The sequence below is a fragment of the Canis lupus genome, chromosome 25 (assembly GCF_011100685.1).
Source record: "Canis lupus familiaris isolate Mischka breed German Shepherd chromosome 25, alternate assembly UU_Cfam_GSD_1.0, whole genome shotgun sequence".
In the NCBI taxonomy this organism is placed as follows: domain Eukaryota; kingdom Metazoa; phylum Chordata; class Mammalia; order Carnivora; family Canidae; genus Canis; species Canis lupus.
This window is the reverse complement of record NC_049246.1, coordinates 34847445-34865648: the sequence shown is the minus strand read 5'-3', so window position 1 is coordinate 34865648 and position 18204 is coordinate 34847445. Positions and strand designations below refer to the sequence as shown.

General features: G+C 58.9%; 1 protein-coding gene across 7 annotated transcripts; it reads left to right on the top strand.

Annotated features, from left to right (window-relative positions):
* Window positions 1-941: 941 nt before the first annotated feature.
* Window positions 942-15157, top strand: PDLIM2 (PDZ and LIM domain 2). Of its 7 annotated transcripts, none has more exons than XM_038573852.1 (10): window positions 942-993; window positions 3353-3453; window positions 4140-4291; window positions 6902-6971; window positions 7081-7232; window positions 7389-7467; window positions 11341-11423; window positions 11666-11811; window positions 13386-13503; window positions 14584-15157. In XM_038573852.1, the coding sequence occupies exons 2-10, from the start codon at window positions 3355-3357 to the stop codon at window positions 14759-14761; spliced, it is 1077 nt and encodes a 358-aa protein (XP_038429780.1). In that variant the 5' UTR covers window positions 942-993; window positions 3353-3354; the 3' UTR covers window positions 14762-15157. The 7 variants fall into 7 exon arrangements, with proteins under 7 accessions (XP_038429780.1, XP_038429779.1, XP_038429783.1 ...); XM_038573851.1 differs by having other exon boundaries at window positions 966-1093; XM_038573855.1 differs by lacking the exon at window positions 942-993 and adding an exon at window positions 1179-1198.
* The last annotated feature ends 3047 nt before the right edge of the window (window positions 15158-18204 follow it).

The following is an 18204-nucleotide window of genomic DNA, read 5'->3' as shown; positions in this document are numbered from 1 at the left end:
GCTTCTGTCCCTTGACCTGGTGTGAGGTGGGAGGGGAGGGGAGGGCCCGAGGCCTGAGGGGGTGAGGGGGACCTGAGATGTCAGAAAGGGCTGCAGGCCACAGTGGGGGAGAGGGATGCTTATCCTATTGGCGAGGTGAGCTGAGTGACTTGCCCAGGACCAGAGTTGCTTAGATGGGGACAGTACTCCCCTCTGGTCCACAGGGTCTGGCCCTTGCTTAGTCAATTTTGTTTTTGTTGTGAGTTTTGTGAATGCACAAGCCACAGAGTAGAAATCCTACAGATTAACCTATAGATGCTAGGGACTAGGGTGATGTCAGGAGCACAGAAAGACATAAAACAGAGGCCCTGCCACAAACTGGGGGTGAAGGAAGGGAAATGAATCCATTCACTCATTCAAACAATATTCATTCTACGATTAGCGAATGCTAATCGCTGTGTGCCAGACACTGTGCTAGGCTCGGGGAATGGAGCAGTGAACAAATCCCTCCCACCCTAAGAGGAACCTGCCCGTCAGCACATTGGGGAGGACAGTCTGCAGACCGGAGGCTAAGGTATGCATTATCTCCATTTTATCCATGGGGAAACTGAGGAAATTACCCAAGGTCACGCTGTAAGAGGCAGATCTGACATTTGAGGCTAGGTCTGTGCGACTCCAAGGCTGCACTTGCCCGTCCTGCAGTCTCCTGCTCCCTGGAGGGCCTCCAGTCTAGTTGTGGGGGGGAGAGCAGTGGTGTCCTGCAAAGAGGTCAATCCTGGAGGCCCGGGACTGAGGGGTGGGAGAGTGGCTTTCACACCTGGGGAGGGGGGGGAGCCCGAGCAGGGAGCTGGAGGCTGCGCTGTCGCTGTCGCTGATGGCCGGGTCAGTGCAGGGAGGATGAGACGGGGCTGAGGTGGGCGGGGAGGGTGGCGGGAGGGTGGAAGGCAGTCCTCGCAGGGGGAAGCCGAGGGAATGACTCACTCGGAGCCAGGCAGCCTACAGCTGTGCCCACAGGTGTGCTTCCCTGAAAACAGCCCAGCCCCACAGCGACCGTGCAAAGTCCGGGCCGGCGGGAGATGCGCGAGGACCGGTGACCCTCGGGCTCCGGGTGAAGGTGCCCGGGGATGGCTCTGGGGAACCGTGTGCCAGAGGGGTCTGGGCTGGGGCCTGGGGCCTTCCCTTGGCTGCCGTGTCCCTAGCCCCGGAGCCTGGGTTCCAGGTGGCTGGCGGGAGCGGGGGCCAGGGGTGCCTGCTGCGGCTGGCGCACCCCAGCAGGGCAGCAGAGAGGGCAGCCAGGGAAGGAAACGGCGCCAGCCCGGGGAGTGCCCGGCGACCCCCGCCACGGCCCTCGGGTCGGGAGGTCGCCCCAGCGGGGCCGGCTCGCGGGCGTCTCGGCAGCGGCTCAGCGCCCCCCGCGGGCCCCAGCACCGGGAGCGCCGCGGCCTCGGGGGCGCGGTGGGGGCGGCGGCGGGCGCCCGCCTCGGGATCGGGGGTGTCGGCCGCACCCGCGCCGGCGTCGGAGCCCGGAGTGGGCGGGGGAGCCGGGCGGACCGCAGACGGACCCAGCCGGCCCGGCCCGCCCCGCCGCGGGGTGCTGGGGGGAGGCCCCGGGAAGGCGGGTGGGCGCGGCCGGCCTGGGAGAGCTCGGGGGGCGGCAGCCCCGGGCGTCGCAGGGCACCTGGCGGGGGAGGCCGCGCCCCCTCCCCGCACGCCGCGGCGGGGCGAGGGCCAGGTGGCCGCCGGGGCCGGGCTGCGCGGAGGAGGCGGCGGCAGGGGCGGCCCCGGGATCACATGGGCGGAGGCAGGTCCCGGAGCCCCGGGCGGGCTCTCCCCAGAGTCGGGCGGCGGCGGCGGCGGCTCCTCACCCTTCCTCCTTCCCTGCCCTTCCCTCCCGGGCCCGGCCGCCCAGCCCGACGGGTGAGCGGGAGCCAGGTGAGCGGGGCCGGGTGAGCGGGGCCCGGTGAGCGGGGCCCGGTGAGCGGGGCCCGGTGAGCGCGCCCACCTGCGCGCCGTCCGCACGGCCGGCTCCGGGGCCCTGGCGGCTCCGCGCGCTGCCGCCCCCTCCGCGCCCCGGCGCCCGCCCTGCAGCCTCCCCGGAGGCGGCGCCCCCCGCGGGCGGCCCTTTCTCATCCCCGCGCTTCTGCTCCAGCGTCCGGCCCGCGGTACCTTGGCCTCGGAGCGCACAGGGCGCCGGAGCTGGGAGAGCCGGGCCGACGGGCTGGGCACCTCCCCGCGGCCCCGGGCGCGGAGTCCACCGCCGGCTCAAAGGTCTGAGAACGCGGGGGCTCTGCACTGCCAGCGCCGGCCCGGGCCCCGGGACCTGGCAGGGGCAGGGGCTAGGCCTGGGCAAAAGGCCGAGGAGAGGGCGGGCAGCCGGTTCTGGCTTGAGCGCGCTCTCCCCAGGCTCTTAAACTTGGGAAGTGGCCCCAGTGTCCTTGATCGATTCTGACAGCAATTGCGGTCTCTGGGCCTCCCCAGGGGCAGCCTCAGGGGGCTGCTGGGTAGGGTGGTGGCCCAGGCTGGCATTACAGCTTCCTGCCCGGGTTGGCTCCTGACTCCATAACTAGAGGCTCAGGAAATCCTACAAGGGCTGGTCTGCGAGGACACTCCCTTGCCCAGCGGAGGGGCAGTGGATGGGAGGCCCGGGGCGCCAGCTAGCAGGCAGCATCAGTCAGCTCACCCTGCTGCTCATTGCCAGAGGGTGGATGTGCCCAGCCGGGCACATGAGCCCGTCCTCCTGGCTGGGGCTGTTCGGAGGGCAGCAGGCCGCTGGGGGTGGTGGGAAGCCCAGTCTTGCCTATCTGGACCACATTGCCAGGGGCCAGGCAGGCAGCCAGGAGGCCCCTCTGAGGACCCTGGGCCAGTCCCCACCCAGCCAACTACTGGGACAGTCTGCGGTGGCCTCATCCCCTTGTTTGCTATCACTCCTGTTCCCAGAACACTGCCCTCCCCCAGAGTGGGGAGGAAGTACCTTGTGCACTCAGTTTTGGGGACAGGAAGCGGGCCCTGAAGCGACTTAGCCTTGCTGGTGGAGGAGGGGGAGAGGCAGGAAGCGGTGACATCTCCTACCACCTGCCTCGGCCTTGCCGCCTGTTCTCCTGGTCTCCATCCCGCAAGCCCCCGTGAGGCGCCCTGGCAGCCTGCCCTCTGGGAGCCGCGCTGCTGGAGATGGTGGCGGCGAAGGGGGAACTCAGAGCCATGGCTTCCCAGCGTGGGGGGAAGTGAAACTGGGGGGTGAGGAAGGGAGTTAGTCACTTCCTCTACCCTCCCCCTCACCCCCCCAGCCCCTAACTGGCTGCTCACTGGACCTGTCATCCCCTCTCTTCTGCTTCTCCTGCCACCTTACAGCGTCTCCATCCCTCTGCTTCCTCAGATATGGCGCTGACGCTGACGGTGGATGTGGCAGGGCCAGGGCCCTGGGGCTTCCGGATCACTGGGGGCAGGGATTTCCACTCGCCCATCATGGTGACCAAGGTAAGGGCTAGTTCCAGGAGCTAAGGAGGTGCCCCCCAGAGGTAGGGTCTACCCTGCTCTGCACAGGCACCTTTCTTTGTTTATTCTGGAAGCAGAGGTCTGCTGCTGGGAGTGGTAGCCTGGGGAGGACTGGGGCTCCATTGCCATGGGGATGCGATGACCACTCCAGGAACAGACTTCTGGGGAGTGAAAGGGAGCTGGGCCAAGTACAGGGCTCCTCTCTCCTTGGACACCAACCCTATACCTGCTGGCAGCCATTTGGGGAGTTTACTAGAACAGAAGCCCCAGGTCCTTGGCAGTTTCCTCTTGACCCAGGCCCAGGCCAGGGAGCGTTCGTGCCAACGGGCTGCATGCAGGCAGCCACCTGCATGGTGTGATGTGCACGGGCAGGGCTCTCTATCCTAAAGCATTTCCAAGTACAGTCCCTGAAATGCTGCCATTTCTTCGGGAGGCCCGGTGAGAACGCCAGCGCTGGGGTGAGGGGGGATGGCTCCCCTCTAGCTTTTGGAGGGCATGAGCCGATCAGCTGGGCAGAGCCTGCTGGGCCGGGGGACAAAGTGGGAAGCAGGCCAGCCTGCTTCAAACCAGCGTCTGTGTTCCCTGGGCAGGACAGAGAGAAACCCCCTCTCCTCCATCCCGACGGGAATGTCATCACTGTCTGAGCAGGGATATCTCATCCCCTACAGGTAACCGAGAGGGGCAAGGCTGAGGCTGCTGACCTCCGGCCTGGCGACATTATCGTGGCCATCAACGGGGAGAGCGCCGAGGGCATGCTCCATGCTGAGGCCCAGAGCAAGATCCGCCACAGCCCCTCACCCCTGCGGCTGCAGCTAGACCGGTAGGCCCTCCACCTCCGCTGGGCCCGCCGGCTTTTTCTCTCCTCTGCCTGCCTGCTGCACGGCGGCTGTCCTCACCCACCTGCCCTCAGCCCCACCCCGGCCTTCCTGGGCCCTTTGGGCTCATCTTTGAGAAGGTCCAGGCTCTGGGGCTGCAGCAGGGTGGGCTGGGGGGTGTCCCTATGCATGGCTGGGCATGCAGCCATGGGCAGGGCAGGCTGGCATCAGCCACCTGGATGCCCGGGTTTGACGGGTTCCCAAGTGCGCAGGGTACAGGGTGTGGGCATGAAGTGGGTTGAAGAGGGGAAAGGTGTGCCTTAGGCTGGGTCTCCTGGGCCCCTGCCTCCAACAGAGGATGGCCTTTGTTCTGATCCGGGGGGGGGGTGGTTTGAGGGGTCTGGGAGCTCACTCACCATAGGACCCCTCGGTCCCTCCCCACTGCCTCTGGGGGCTGTGCTGGTGAAGGAAGATTCCTAGGCTTGGGTTTTCAGCCCGGAGACCTGGTTGTGGGGGTGGGGGGAACAGGTGGCTCCTTGGGGTGGAGCGTCCAAGTGAGTCACAGGGCAAGAATGTTGGGAGATCCCCCAGCCAGGAGAACCCTCTGGGCAAGCCTTGAACCTGAGTCAGGCACCTCCAGCCTCTCTGCCATCCCCTCCCCTCACTTGGGCTCTCTCTGGGCCCTGGCTCCATGCCATCTCTTCACCCCCCACCATCCCACAGTGCTGCAAAAGCTGGCTTCCGTGATGCTCTCATGACCCTGGCCCCATCCTGACTCCTTCCTCGGACTCATGAGTGTTTGCAGGAGTGGGGCCTAGAAGAGGAGGGTGGAGAGTAGCTTATGGCATATGTGAAGGGAACCAAAGTCTATAAGAGGCTGCAGAATGGGGTGGCAGAGGGGCAGGGAGCTGCTGACGCCATCACTTCCTCACAGTTCCTTCTAGAGGGACCCAGTCCCATGAGGGAGTGGGCCTGGCTGAATCCCTCCAGGCCTCCAGCTCCATGTTGGGTAGGTCAAGACTCCCTGCCTCTTCTTTCTTTGTCTGGCCTCCTCCGAAACCCCCCGAGTCTCCCCCACATCAGGAGGCCACTTGGGCACCCAGAAGCTCTGTGGCAGGAAGCAGTGCTCTGGACTGGAGCCTGAGCTTGAGCTTGAGCTCCCTTCACTCTGGCTCCACACCCCTCCCTGGGGAGGCTGAGGCTGTGGCTGCTGTGGTGTGCGATGACTGAGGTTCTTGTTGACCTCTCTGGAAGTGACCCGACATCCAGGAATGGTGTAGTGGGATTGGGACATGGTGGGCTTTTTCTTCACCCTCAGCCAGCCCCAGCCCTCCCATGGCTTCCTGTTCAAGGCTCCAGTGGGAAGGGCTTTGGAGGGGGTCCCAGGGAGCTGAGGTAAGGGCATCTCTTTTCTGGGTGCCTTGGTGATTGGTGGGGGGGTTGGGGCTGCTTGTTGCTTTAGCTCTCTGGGTCCTGTGGGGGGAAGAAGGCACAGGCTCCATCCTTTGTTGGCTTCAGAAGGGACCAGGAATGACCCTCTCAAAGGTATTCCAAGCCATTAGCAGCTGGTGGCAGACAGCATCTGGCTGGGCAGAGGAGAGTGGGCGGCTGGCCTGACCATTGTTGGGCTTTAGGAAATTGCTTTCTCTCTCTGGGCTTCAGTTTCTGCATGGGTGCAAGATAAAGGATTATTTATGTGAAATCAGCAATCTCCCCCAAAATTAATCTACAAACTGATGCTGACCAGTGACAAAGTCTGGATGAAATGCAAAAAAAAAAAAAAGGGATCCCTGGGTGGCTTAGCAGTTTGGCGCCTGCCTTTGGCCCAGGGCATGATCCTGGAGTCCCGGGATCAAGTCCCACGTCGGGCTCCTAGCATGGAGCCTGCTTCTCCCTCCTCCTGTGTCTCTGTCTCTCTCTCTCTTTCTCTATGTCTATCATAAATAAGTAAATAAATACATCTTTAAAAAAAAATTAAAAGAGGGGTGCCTGGCTGGCTCAGTCAGTAGAGCATGCAACTCTTCATCCCGGGGTCGTGAGCTTGAGCCCCATGTTGAACATAGCGATTACTTAAAGAAAAAAAAGAGGAGTGGTTGGGTGGCTCAGTTAGTGAAGCATCTGGCTTTGGCTCAGTTCATGGTCTTGGGGTCCTGGGATCGAGCCCCACGTCGGGGTTCCACACTCATTGAGGAGTCTGCTTCTCCCTCTCCCTCTGCCCTTTCCCCTGCTTATGCTCTCTCTCTCTAATAAATAAATAATAATTAATTAATTAATTAATTAATTAATAATCTTTTTAAAAAAGGAATAAAAAGAAAAGGGAAAAGAAAAAGACAGGGGATACTGTGAGGAGTTTTTAACAAAATTGAATTTATGAAGTATGTCCAGTCTACATATTGATGCTAAACTGTCCTTTCCTTGGAGAAATGGCGGTGGTTGTTGATAATGATTGTTTGTTTTGAATTTGGCAAAGTTGCAAGTTGACAACCTGATATCCACGTTTTGAACATTTTACTAATCTTGAGAATCTGTTGTGGGACCAGCTGGAATCTGCAGCCCCTGTCAGGTTAGGAGGGTTCCAGGACTCCTGTGACTTGCCTCCCCTGGCCTCTCCTCAGGTCTCCGGCTGCTTCCCCCAGGCAGACCAATGGGGAAAGCTCTGTGGAAGTGCTGGCCACTCGCTTCCAGGTAGGATGGGGCCTTCTTCTGGGAACTCCAGCACCCTGAAGTGAAGGGGAGCCTTGAGGGGCAGGGCCGGGAGGGGCTGGGTGCCACCCTCCCAGCCTTCTCTCCACAGGGCTCTGTGAGGACCCACTCGGACAGCCAGTCCTCCCTGCGGTCTTCCTGCTCCAGCCCCTGCTCCTCCAGCCCCCAGCCGGGCAGCCCCTTCTCTGCCCTGCCCCCCAGCAGCCCGCACACCCTCCCTGGGGAGGCTGTGGTCAGCCGCAGGTGAGCGTACGGGGTGGGGTCCAGACCAGGCCCCTCAGTCTCCATAGCTGGGTTTAGGGTTTAGGGGAGCCTGAGGGAACACCCTCTGTGTCCCTGAGGCAGGCGGGTGGTGGGGGGGGGATGCCTGGCACTCAGCTGCCCTTGCCTGCATTTCAGTTTCCAGAACCTGGCATATTCCCCGGGACCCACTGCTGCCAACCGCTTTTCCTATGGGGGCCGTCCTGGAAGCCGCCAGGTGAGGATACCTGGGGGGAGGACAGAGCCTCCCATCCTGGTTGGTTGCTGCCCACCAGCAGGACCCACTCAGGTCCCACTTGGGCAGCTGGGGCCTCCATTTCCCAGCACCAAGCACGCCCCTCTCCCGAGCCAGGAGGCCGTTGTGTCTGTGGTGGGCCGCCCTCTCTGTGCCCCAGCCCTGCCTGGCCAGTCCCCAGCGGCCTTCTACCTCTTGCCCTCCCACTTGCCGCCTCCCCTCCTCCTGCTAGCTTCCTCCCTTCCTGAGTGTTTCTCTTGGGCCAGGGCTGAAATAGTTTTGCTGCTGTTGTTGGGATGGTTCCCTTTGGCTCTGGCTGCATCTCTTGAACACATTCCTCCCCATTCCAAGTCCCATGCCCACCCCCAACTCCTGTCCCCCCCATCCCCCTTCCTCCTCCTCTGACTCAGCCCAGAGAACCACCACCAGTGGGACTGTGGTTCTGCCTCAAGTTGCATTTGGCTTACTTTCTGTCTGCCCCCTTCCCTGCCCTTCTACCCTGGACACCCCCCACTGGGTCCCATTGTGAACTGGTGACAGGCCCCGCCTTCCCTGCCTTGGTGGTATTTCTCCTCTGTAAGGGCAGGGGTGAGGAAGTGAGGGAGTGAGGCCACAGCTGCTGGCGGCAGAGTTGGGGGGGGGGGGCATGTCCAGCCTTGGGGTGAAGGGGATGAGGCCCAGCCGCTGGAATCCTACCTCCCAGTTGATTTTGCATTCCAGAAGGCAGAGCCTTTGGAGATGGCTGGGGGAGGGCATTAGAAACTGGGGGCTCTGGAGAAGGAGAGGGAGGGCTCCTGTGGGGGAGCCCATGGTAGGGCCCCTCCAGTGACTCGTTGTGGGCCTACTCAGTGGCCTGCCAGGCAGTGTGGGCATGGAGATGCCTTCGATAAGATCCCCGTCTTTAAAGAATGTGAAATGTAGTTGGGAGATAAGACAAACATGTAAAGCAGTTCTGGAACAATTAAGAACTGAACAGTGTGGTCTTAATTATAAAAGCAGGAGGCATTCTGGGAGGGGAGAGGAGTGTCAGCTGGGTGGCCTGAGAAGGCTTTGTCAGGAATTTTGCTGGACGTCGGAGGTAGGACTGGGTAGGGTTTAGATTAGGGGACGATAAGCCAGGGAGATGGGAAAATGGTGTACCAGCAAGACCTGGCATGTTTGGGGTGGCGGTGGGGTGGGGAGGGGAGGGGCTTCTCTGGGAGAGCTTTGGGGTGGAGACCAGCTGAAAATACGCTTGGCCCAGGGCATGGCTGGAGAGGGTCCATCATCTTGGCCTTCTTCCCTGCAGCGTCCCAAACTTGGGCAAACGGGAGATGCTGGTGGTACAGGGTGTGGCTCCCCAGCCAGCAGCAGCACCTTGGAACCTGTTAGAAATGCTAATTTTCAGGTCCTAGCCTGAGATGCAGGAGTGAGGGTGCGGAGCAGGGGCACCAATATGTGTTTTCAGAAGCCCTCAGGGACCCGATGCAAAGACTTGAAGACCACCCATGCTGTGTAAACAGGAGCCCTGGGCTGGGTGGTAGGGAGACGTGGCTTAGTACCACCGCCACCATCTAACCTGGGATAAGCCCCTCTTGCTCTCTCTGGACCTCAGAGTTAGTCTCCATGCTCTGAGTTTCCTTCTTTGGCCTGAGGACCGTGGTCATTCCTTCAACAAACTTTTATTGAGCAGTTGCTTTGTGTCAGGCACCCTTCTAGGCTCTGGGGATGCACTGGTGGATAAACAGAAATTCCTAGCCCAATGAAGCTTTGCATTCTGGCCTATAAAGGAGGCTGTGGTCAGATGGTGTGGGAGTCACAGGGCCCCACACCTCCCTCTTGGGAGTCACTGTGTACTTGTAGCACCTTCAAGGCTCTAAGAAGTCCCATGAGAAATAGATTTAATTTTATTAATTTCCTAAACTTTATTTATTTATTTTTCCTAAACTTACTTTAACAACAGAATTTCTCCTGGCGCTCCCTGCCCCACACCTGCAACTCACTTATTAACGTCCCCGTGTTCACCAGAACACATTTTGAGAGGTGTTGGCTATAGATGAGCCCTTTCACCCCCTGTACTTGGGGATGAAGGTTCCTGCAGGTGTCCCTAGCTGACCAGGAGGGAGGGAGAAGGAAGGCAGAGCTGCTCCCCAGTAAGGGGGTTGGGCCCCTTTCCACCAGGGCACAGTGGTCTTTCAGGAGGAAGGGGGGTACAGGTGACTGTAGATGAGGTGCCCCCACCCCAGTCTGCCAGGGCCAGGGCCTTGCTGCTGGCTCCTGAGCTGGCTGGGGCTCCACTGAGCCCAGGGCACAGGACACCACCAGCCTTTATGGTGCCCTTCTGGAAACTGGAAGTGCCATGTCTGGGTCGGCACATGCTTTGGTGAGCAGATGTGAAGTGAAGGGAGCACCCCTCTGGCTGGTTGGCACGGGGACTTGGCTTGCCAAGAGCGCCTGGGTGGATTTCAGCACCCCCTTCTGGCTAGCCGCTGCCCCTGTGTGGGCACATACTGACTTCAGATGGTGCAACGGGACATGGTTCTTAAGTAGCAGGGGCTGACTGTCCTTCCTGAGGAAACCATCTTACCGTCTGTCGACTGCGTGGCATTGAGAGCATGAGGAATGTAGGCAGGTGGAAGGGGGCTGCAGGGGTGAGGGTCCAGGGCTGTCTTCTCAAAACTCTCAAGTTTCTGCTTTTAGCTTAAAAATTCATAGGGCTTTATCATTTCATCCCATAATTTGTCCCTGATTTTGAATTTTAAAATTGAGGGAATTTGGGGATCGCCTGGGTGGCTCAGTGGTTGAGCACCTGCCTTTGGCCCAGGGTGTGATCCTGGAGTCCCGGGATCAAGTCCCACACTGGGGTCCCTGCGGGGAGCCTGCTTCTCCCTCTGCCTGTGTCTCTGCTTCTCTCTCTGGGTCTTTCATGAATAAATAAATAAAATCTTTAAAAAATAAAATAAAGGGATCCCTGGGTGGCGCAGCGGTTTGGCGCCTGCCTTTGGCCCAGGGCGTGATCCTGGAGACCTGGGATCGAATCCCACATCGGGCTCCCTGGCATGGAGCCTCCTTCTCCCTCTGCCTGTGTCTCTGCCCCTCTCTCTCTCTCTCTGTGTGACTATCATAAATAAATAAAAATTAAAAAAAAATAAAAAAAATAATAAAATAAAATAAAATAAAATAAAATAAAATAAAATAAGAGGGAATTTGGCCTTCTGGGGAACTGTGCTCCCAGCATGGTGCGCTGTGGCCTGTCTGGTTGTGGCTGGGTGGGGCTCCCTCTTTCCTTGGGGGTTCCCAGAGAGAGGAAGCAGAGGAGGAGGGGTGGGTGCAGAGGTGCAGGCCAGAAAGGGGAGCAACAGGGAATTCGAAGGCAAAATTTCCACTGGACAGCAAGTGTAAAGAGCCCCGGATGGACAGCACACACCTGGAGAGGGGGCACTGCTGCTGGCACGTGGGCCGCAAATGGGCTTGACCCCCCACGGCTCCAGGGCAGCCACGAGAGGCCCACCAGCCCACACCTGGGACAGGAGGCGTGTGCAGGGGCGAGGTCCCTGGTGCGGCCCCAGCCCTGCCCCTGGAGGGGTCTCAGGCCCTTCACTCCATGTTTCCCCGACCTCACCGCAGGAGGATCTGCTTCCCCTCTGCTGTCCAGCCCCTGCCCAATCTCCTGGCGGGGCCTCTGCACCTCCGTAGGTGGGTGTAGGTGGGTGTAGGTGGGTGCTGGCCGCCAGGTACCCCGGGGCCTGCAGGGGGCCTGCTGGTCAGCGGGGGCCGGGCGCCCCCTGGTGGCGGGCCTGGGGCCGGGCGGGCGGGCGGGCGGGCGGCCCGAGGCTGCAGCCGCGACTCCTCCCCTGGTGCCTCGCTGTCCCGCAGGCCGGCCTCGGCGGCGCTGGCGACGCGGCGGTGCTGGTGCTGCCGCCTTCCCCGGGTCCCTGTCCCTCCAGCCCCAGGCTCAGGTACCGGCGGGCCCCGGGGTGGGGGGGGGTGGGGGGTCCCGGAGGGCCTGGGAGGGCCTGAGGCCGACGGGCTTTCCAGAGAAGAGGGATGGGGTAGTGGGGAGGTGGGGGGGGGGCCTTGGCTTTCCTCCGAGTCCCCCGGAATCCCCTGGGTCTCCCCTGGGGCACCCTTTCCCTGCCCCCATGCTGGCGCTCATACCCAGGGAGGGCCCCTCACTCCTGGCTGCCTCCCGTCCCCGCAGTGCGGACTCCGAAAGGGGAAGCCACCTTCTGGACGAGGACTCCGAAGTCTACAAGATGCTGCAGGAAAATCGCGAGGGGCGGGTGGCCCCCCGGCAGTCCAGCTCCTTTCGGCTCTTGCAGGAAGCCCTGGAGGCTGAGGAGAAAGGTGAGTCCCTGGGGAGGGGGGGCGGGGGGTTCCAACCCCCAGGGTAGGAAGTAGGTTCCAGCAGGACACCCCTGGGCCCCGACTGGACACGATATTGAACTAGTATTTCTTAAGTGCGCATCACAGGAGTAGACACCAGAGGGGGGTTCCAGCACCAAAGGAGCTTTCAATCTGGTAGGTCTGGTAGGTCTGGTAGGTCTGGTAGGGGGGTGCACCCAGAGGTGCTCCCTGGGATCAGGAAGCGTGTCAAGGGAAGCATAAAGGTGGGGGGCAGGGTCCCCAGGCAGGGCTTCACAGAGGAAGGTGGGTTTGACTTGACTCTTGAAGAAAGATCAAGACTTTTAACAAAGGCCTTAAGATGGCGGCTGGGAGTTGGAGCCTCAGAGAGGACACCAAAAAAAAAAAAAAAAAGTGGCAGGGAGCTCCGTGGCCTGTGGTGGCTGTGGCTGGCAGCTGCGGGGCTTGGTGTGGGAGCCGGAGCAGCGGGCCTGGCAGCGCAGACGGCGGTCTCGGAGGTCAAGTCCTGGCTGAGAGGTGTCGCGTGCCCGGCCGACGAGTGCCCTGACCCAGGAGGGCCCGGTACGTAACGCCAGGCGCCGCCTCTCGGATGCCGGAGTGAGCAGGAGGAGAGGGACGGGCTCTTGCCGGCCACTCGGTGATTCACTGGACAGATTTACTGTGCCTGTCGGATGGGCCAGGGGCGTGCGGAGCGTGGGGCCGAGCGCAGTCGGGCACCTGTCCGCCCTTGAGGAGCTGTTGATGGGGCAGACGGGCCTGCGCAGCTCCTGAGGTGGCTGTACCTGTACTGTGTGTGCGTGTGTGTGTGCGTGCGTGCGCGCTGTCCCCGTGCAGGGGAGAGGCGAGGAGGCCCGGCCTGAGCACTGGCTACAGGGAGGCAGAGGTGGGGCGGTCGGGAGGATCAACAGCCTCACCAGCACAGTATCTGGTGGCCCCTTTCAACTCTGACCTTCAGCTCCTGGGATGTTCACTGCGGTCAGAGGGCAGGGAGCCAGTCTTGTGCATCATCACCCTGAGGCCTTGGTGGAGCCCGGGACGGGGCCCAGGGAGAGGGGTGGGGGGAGCACAGACAGTCGGTGACTCCACGGCTCAAGCCTTGGCGTCCTTGGCGGCCAACAGGGACCATACCCGCCCAGGAACATCTGTGCTTCATCTCAGTGTTGTTCCAAGGCTCACATGCAACAGTGTCCATAAAAGCTCTTTGAAAACTGTATAAAGGTAGTGTGGTGCTGCTATTATCTGTTATTACCATTTTTAATTAATATCATCACGACTGGATCACGAGAGGAAACGCCTGCTTGGTGGGAGGTGGTAGCTACAGCACAGACGCTCTTCGGGGTGCCTTAGCTTGGGCTGACTGCGCCTTAGCCAAGGAGCTGCCGTGATCACTCTCTTCTTCTATTACCTACCTGCCTCACACCCAGTGTTCCTTTGGAGGTGCATAAGAGCACCTCTTAGGAGTCCGCGTGCGAGGAGCATGCAAGGATCAATACAGCCTGGGGCTGCCGCTGGTGGATGACTCTAATGTGTCTGTCTGCACCCCCCACCCCTCCCAGGTGGCACACCTGCCTTCCTGCCCAGCCTGCTGAGCCCCCAGTCCTCCCTGCCCACCTCCAGGGCCCTGGCCACCCCACCCAAGCTCCACACGTGCGAGAAGTGCGGCACCAGCATTGTGTGAGTATTGGCGGCTGGGAGGCAGGCACGCCCAGGCAGGGCCCTGCTGGGGGTGGGAGTGGGGGGTGGGGGGTGGAGCCTGGGATGCCCTCAGGAAGACTCTGCAGAGAACAGCCTGTCAGGGCCCCTGGAGGGGGTGGGGTGGGGTTTGTGGGTTATTTTCAGGCTTCTTACACGCCTTGCTGGCTTCTTCCTGCTGCATCTCCTCCTTCCTGGTCTCTCTCCCCCACCCCGGAGGAGGAGGAGGAAGAAGAAATGCTACTGCTTCTGATTGCTCTCCAATAATCTCAAAGCCTCTGGAGATCTGCCTCTAGATGAGGTGCCTCCTCCTGGAAAATTTTGCTCTTCCCCCTCCCTCACCCCCTTTGGAAAGAGATTTTCCAGAGGTAGGTTCATTTTTCTCAGTGGGTGGCATTATAATGCAGCCACATTCTCTGGCAAATTGCTGAAAGCCCACTCCCCCTGCCATAAATTTCTTAACGTGCAGTGTGCAGTGTTGACGAGCGGATGACTCACCTTAGGCAAAGCCCTTAGCCTCTGCGGGCTTTCGTGTTCCCCCTGCGGAATGGGATACTGCTCATGCCTGTTGTGCAGATGCGAGTGGTGTATCTCAGAGCAGGGGGCAGGGCTCCCCAGGGCTCGTTAGACGGATGGCTGGCCCATGCCTCAGAGCTTCCTCTTTGGGGATCCCTGGCCCCAGAATTTGCATTTCCGACTTGTTCCCAGGGGTTGCAATCCTGAGGGTCCTGGTACCTGGGACCACATTTTGAGAACCACTGCTCCATTAACAACCCAGAAAATTCCGGATGGATTATGTCTGCTTTGTGTAAAGGAGAAAGGACTCATTTTTTTTTTTTTTTTTTTAAACCAGAGGTCCTAGGGGTGGGGGTTGGGAGTTATTGAAGTGAGAGCCCCAAAGGAAGCCTCAGGGAGTCTAGGGTCTGAGATTTGGGGATCTTCCCTGACTCTGGGCTGGGAACTAGGCTCCTGGGAAATGAGAATGGCAGCGTCCTGCCGGTCGCCCCATCTCCACCCCAACGCCCCAGGCTAATGGCTTTCCCCTCTCCATCGCCCCTGCAGGAACCATGCTGTACGCATCCAGGAGGGGCGCTACCGTCACCCGGGCTGCTACTCCTGCGCAGACTGTGGGCTGAACCTGAAGATGCGGGGGCACTTTTGGGTGGGAGACGAGCTGTACTGTGAGAAGCATGCCCGCCAGCGCTACTCCTCACCCCCCACCCTCAGCTCCCAGGCCTGAGCTCCTGGCTGTGCTCTCAGCCTGCCCTCAACTCTGTGGGCACCTGTATAGCAAGGCCATGCCAAAAACAAGTTGGCAGGGAAGGGTGGTGGCAGGTGGTGGGGTTCCGCCCTCTGCGCTAGGTGAGGCCAGGGCCTGGGACCTGTCCTCATGCACGGTCTCACCGTCCCAGGCTTCTGCTAGGTACTCTCAATTTCCCCCGCAGGACAGGCTGTGCACCAAAGTCTGAGGTGGGCACTGCATTGGGTATCTCTGTGCAACAGGGGTTAGGTGGGGGATGTGACACAGAGATAAATATGTAGAAAGAGAGGGGTGGGCCAGAGGCTAAAGGTATTCACTCTGTATAGTTTTCACATATGAGCTCTATAAATATATATACATGGACAAAACAAAGTAGATCTTTTCTCTCCTTCCCAGCCCGGGCCCCTGGGGACGAGCTTCTCTCTACCACTGGGGAGAAAGTCCTTATTGGCATAATTTTTTCCCTTTTATTTCCCTCCCTCCCATGAACCCTTGCCTTACCAGGTGCTTCACTATGTGATCCCCCTTACTGAAGAGGCTTGCTTCTTTTGGTGGAAGGTTATGCTCTTTCTGGACAACTTCCCCTCTTTTTTAAAACAATTTTATTTTATTATTTTTATTTATTTATTTATTTATTTATGATAGTCTAAGAGAGAGAGAGAGAGAGAGAGAGAGAGAGAGAGAGAGAGAGGCAGAGACACAGGCAGAGGGAGAAGCAGGCTCCATGCACCGGGAGCCCGACGTGGGATTCGATCCTGGGTCTCGGGGATCGCGCCCTGGGCCAAAGGCAGGCACCAAACCGCTGCACCACCCAGGGATCCCTATTTTATTATTTTTAAAGATTTTATTCGTCCATTCATGAGAGACACAGACAGAGAGGGAGAGAGAGAGAGGCAGAGACACAGGCAGAGGGAGAAGCAGGCTCCACGCAGGGAGGCTGACATGGGACTCGATCCCGGGTCTCCAGGATCAGGCCCTGGGCTAAAGGCAGAGCTAAACCGCTGAGCCACTGGGGCTGCCCAAAAGATATTATTTTTAAGTAATCTCTACCCCCCAATATGGGGCTTGAACTTAAAACGACAGTTGGTGGAGCACATTTGGTTGCGTGCTCCTCCTGGACCCATTTATTGGTGCCCCTCCTGGACCCATTTATTTATTTATTTTAAAGATTTTATTTATGTGAGAAAGAGCACATGTGGATAAGGACGAGTCGGGTAGAGGGAGGGGGAGAAGCAGACTCCCCACTGAGCAGGGGGCTCCATGGGGGGCTTGATCCCAGGATCCCGGGATTATGACCTGAGCCCCAGCAGGTGCTAAACTGACTGAGTCACCCAGGCGCCCCACCTCCTAGACCCTTTTTTATAGATGCCAGTTTTACTGGGATAATTCCTGGTCCATGAGAGGCGTGAGTTTCTCACTGGGAGCCTGGAGAAGAGGAGAGGTGCTAGAGGGCAGGCAGGAGAAATAGGAGGCAGGCCCGGATGTCCAATCTGTCCAGACCCGGCTTGGTGAGACAGTGTCAGTACTCCTCTGGCACTGGCCAGCCTGGGATTCTGTGCTCCTTGCTCTACCTGGGGTAAATGCTGTGAGCCCCGCTGACTTACCCAGATGAGCCGGATGGGCAGGAGAAGGGCAGCATCCAGAGCACCTCCAGCACTTGGCCAAGGCTGTCTGCACCCATTTGAGAAAGATAATCACCAGAAAGAACCTCGGATAGGGCTGCAGGTTAGCCTTGCCTGGGAAGGACAGGCCAGTGGAGTCCCCATCCCAAGGGACCACCCTACCCACCTTGGGAGACCCCACTGGCTTCATTGGTAGTTGATTTGAGAAACAAAAACAATCAGTGAAGAGTGCTAGGTGCCAGGTGAGTCTACCCTCAGGTATGTTTGAGTTGAGGTGGGGGCCAGAGGTTCCCTACCAGATTTAGGGCTTGATTCACCCACCACCCCCAGTCCTAATCCCAAAGGACATTTCAGAAAGGTGTATGGGTGCTGCTGGGTACTCCAGACCTACCCACCCCACCTCCAGGTAGCTTGAGGAATGGGCCACAGCCTCAGCTTTATTTTCACAGAAATGATCAAAGCTGGACTTCAGAGGCTTTTGTGCTGTGGGGCTCTTTTTGGAAGGAACCTTGGTGGAGACTGTTTGTGTTGGCTCCTCAGGCACCTGTTGATATAATTTACACCTTCCTATAATTGTCTCACCTTTTGCCTGGATGGCTGCCTTTATTTTCATAGAAAAGATCAAGGCTTTCTGTGGCTTAGGAGTGCACCAGGCCAGAACACCTGGTCCGCAACGGGACGGCCTCCTTGGCGCCACCTACTGTCAGAGGTAGCCCACGACAGGGAGCTACAGAGGAGAATGCGCCCAAAAGGGGCCATTTCACCCCTCCGTCAATACCTGGGTCCTGGCACAGTGAGAATATGGAAAAATATAGCCTTTTTTTGTTGCTTTCCTGAAGGTAATGGTCAAGTGGCAGCAACTGAGATGGCATGAATGAAATAAGACTATATGGCAATGAGTGCTAAGAGCTAATGTGGAACATACAAGGCGGGCCCCGTGAGTACAGAGCAGAGGCCATCTGTGTGTAAGGATGGACAGGACTTGACAGGTGGAATGGACAGACGCCAACCGATGGGGTGGGTGCAGGTGGAATGCTCAGTTTAGGGCAGAGGCTGAAGGAGGTATCAAGAGAAGACTAGAAAGGGAGATGGGAGCCTTGAATGCCAGAAGAAATGGTCTGAACTTCACCTGAGGCTCTGGAAACATTTTGAAAATTTAAAGCAGGGAAGTGACAGGTTGGAAAAGGTGGGCCGGGATATTAACATGGTCAGATCCCCACCTGTAACCAAGCCTGGTGGGCCAGCAGTGTTCTAAGGAGTGGAGGAGAACAAAATGTGGGATAGGAGCCCCTTGTGAAATGGGTATGCCAGTGAGTTGCTGAATGCCTTTGGAAGGCTGGATGGGCTTTTTTGTTTTTGTTTTTGTTTGGCTGGATGGGTTGAAGCTGAAATCCAGTTCTTTAGTTGTGGCAGGCAGCTCTCTTTGCAGGAGCCTGAGGGTTTCAGAGTGCTCTGCAGCTACACAGCCAGCCTGAGCTTGGGAGCAAACTTCTTTGGAAGATGGAGTTATTAGCCAAACCCATTGGTCAGAGGAGAAGGTTGGGGGCAGTCTTCGATCTTTTACCTTGCTCTCCCTCCACCCATGCCAAGCCAGCTGTGAGCGGCCACTCCACGTGACCCAGATATAGTGTGTGTGTGTATGTGTGTGTGGCAACTATCTAATTATAAGACTGCAATTTGTCCAGTGCTGTGCCCTCTTGAGTTTTTTTTTTTTTTTTTTTTTTTTTGCATTTGGGGGAATAACTTCAGAAATGGAGACAGATTCAAGTTAGAAGTTCCCTGAGAGAGCATCTGGGTGTC

Bases quoted from the DNA above. Each gene is read 5' to 3' on its own strand.
- PDLIM2 (XM_038573852.1), top strand. From the start codon at position 3,355: ATGGCGCTGACGCTGACGGTGGATGTGGCAGGGCCAGGGCCCTGGGGC. The intron at 6,972-7,080 runs GTAGGATGGGGC...TTCTCTCCACAG, and splicing joins TGCTGGCCACTCGCTTCCAG to GGCTCTGTGAGGACCCACTC. The intron at 11,812-13,385 runs GTGAGTCCCTGG...CACCCCTCCCAG, and splicing joins CCTGGAGGCTGAGGAGAAAG to GTGGCACACCTGCCTTCCTG.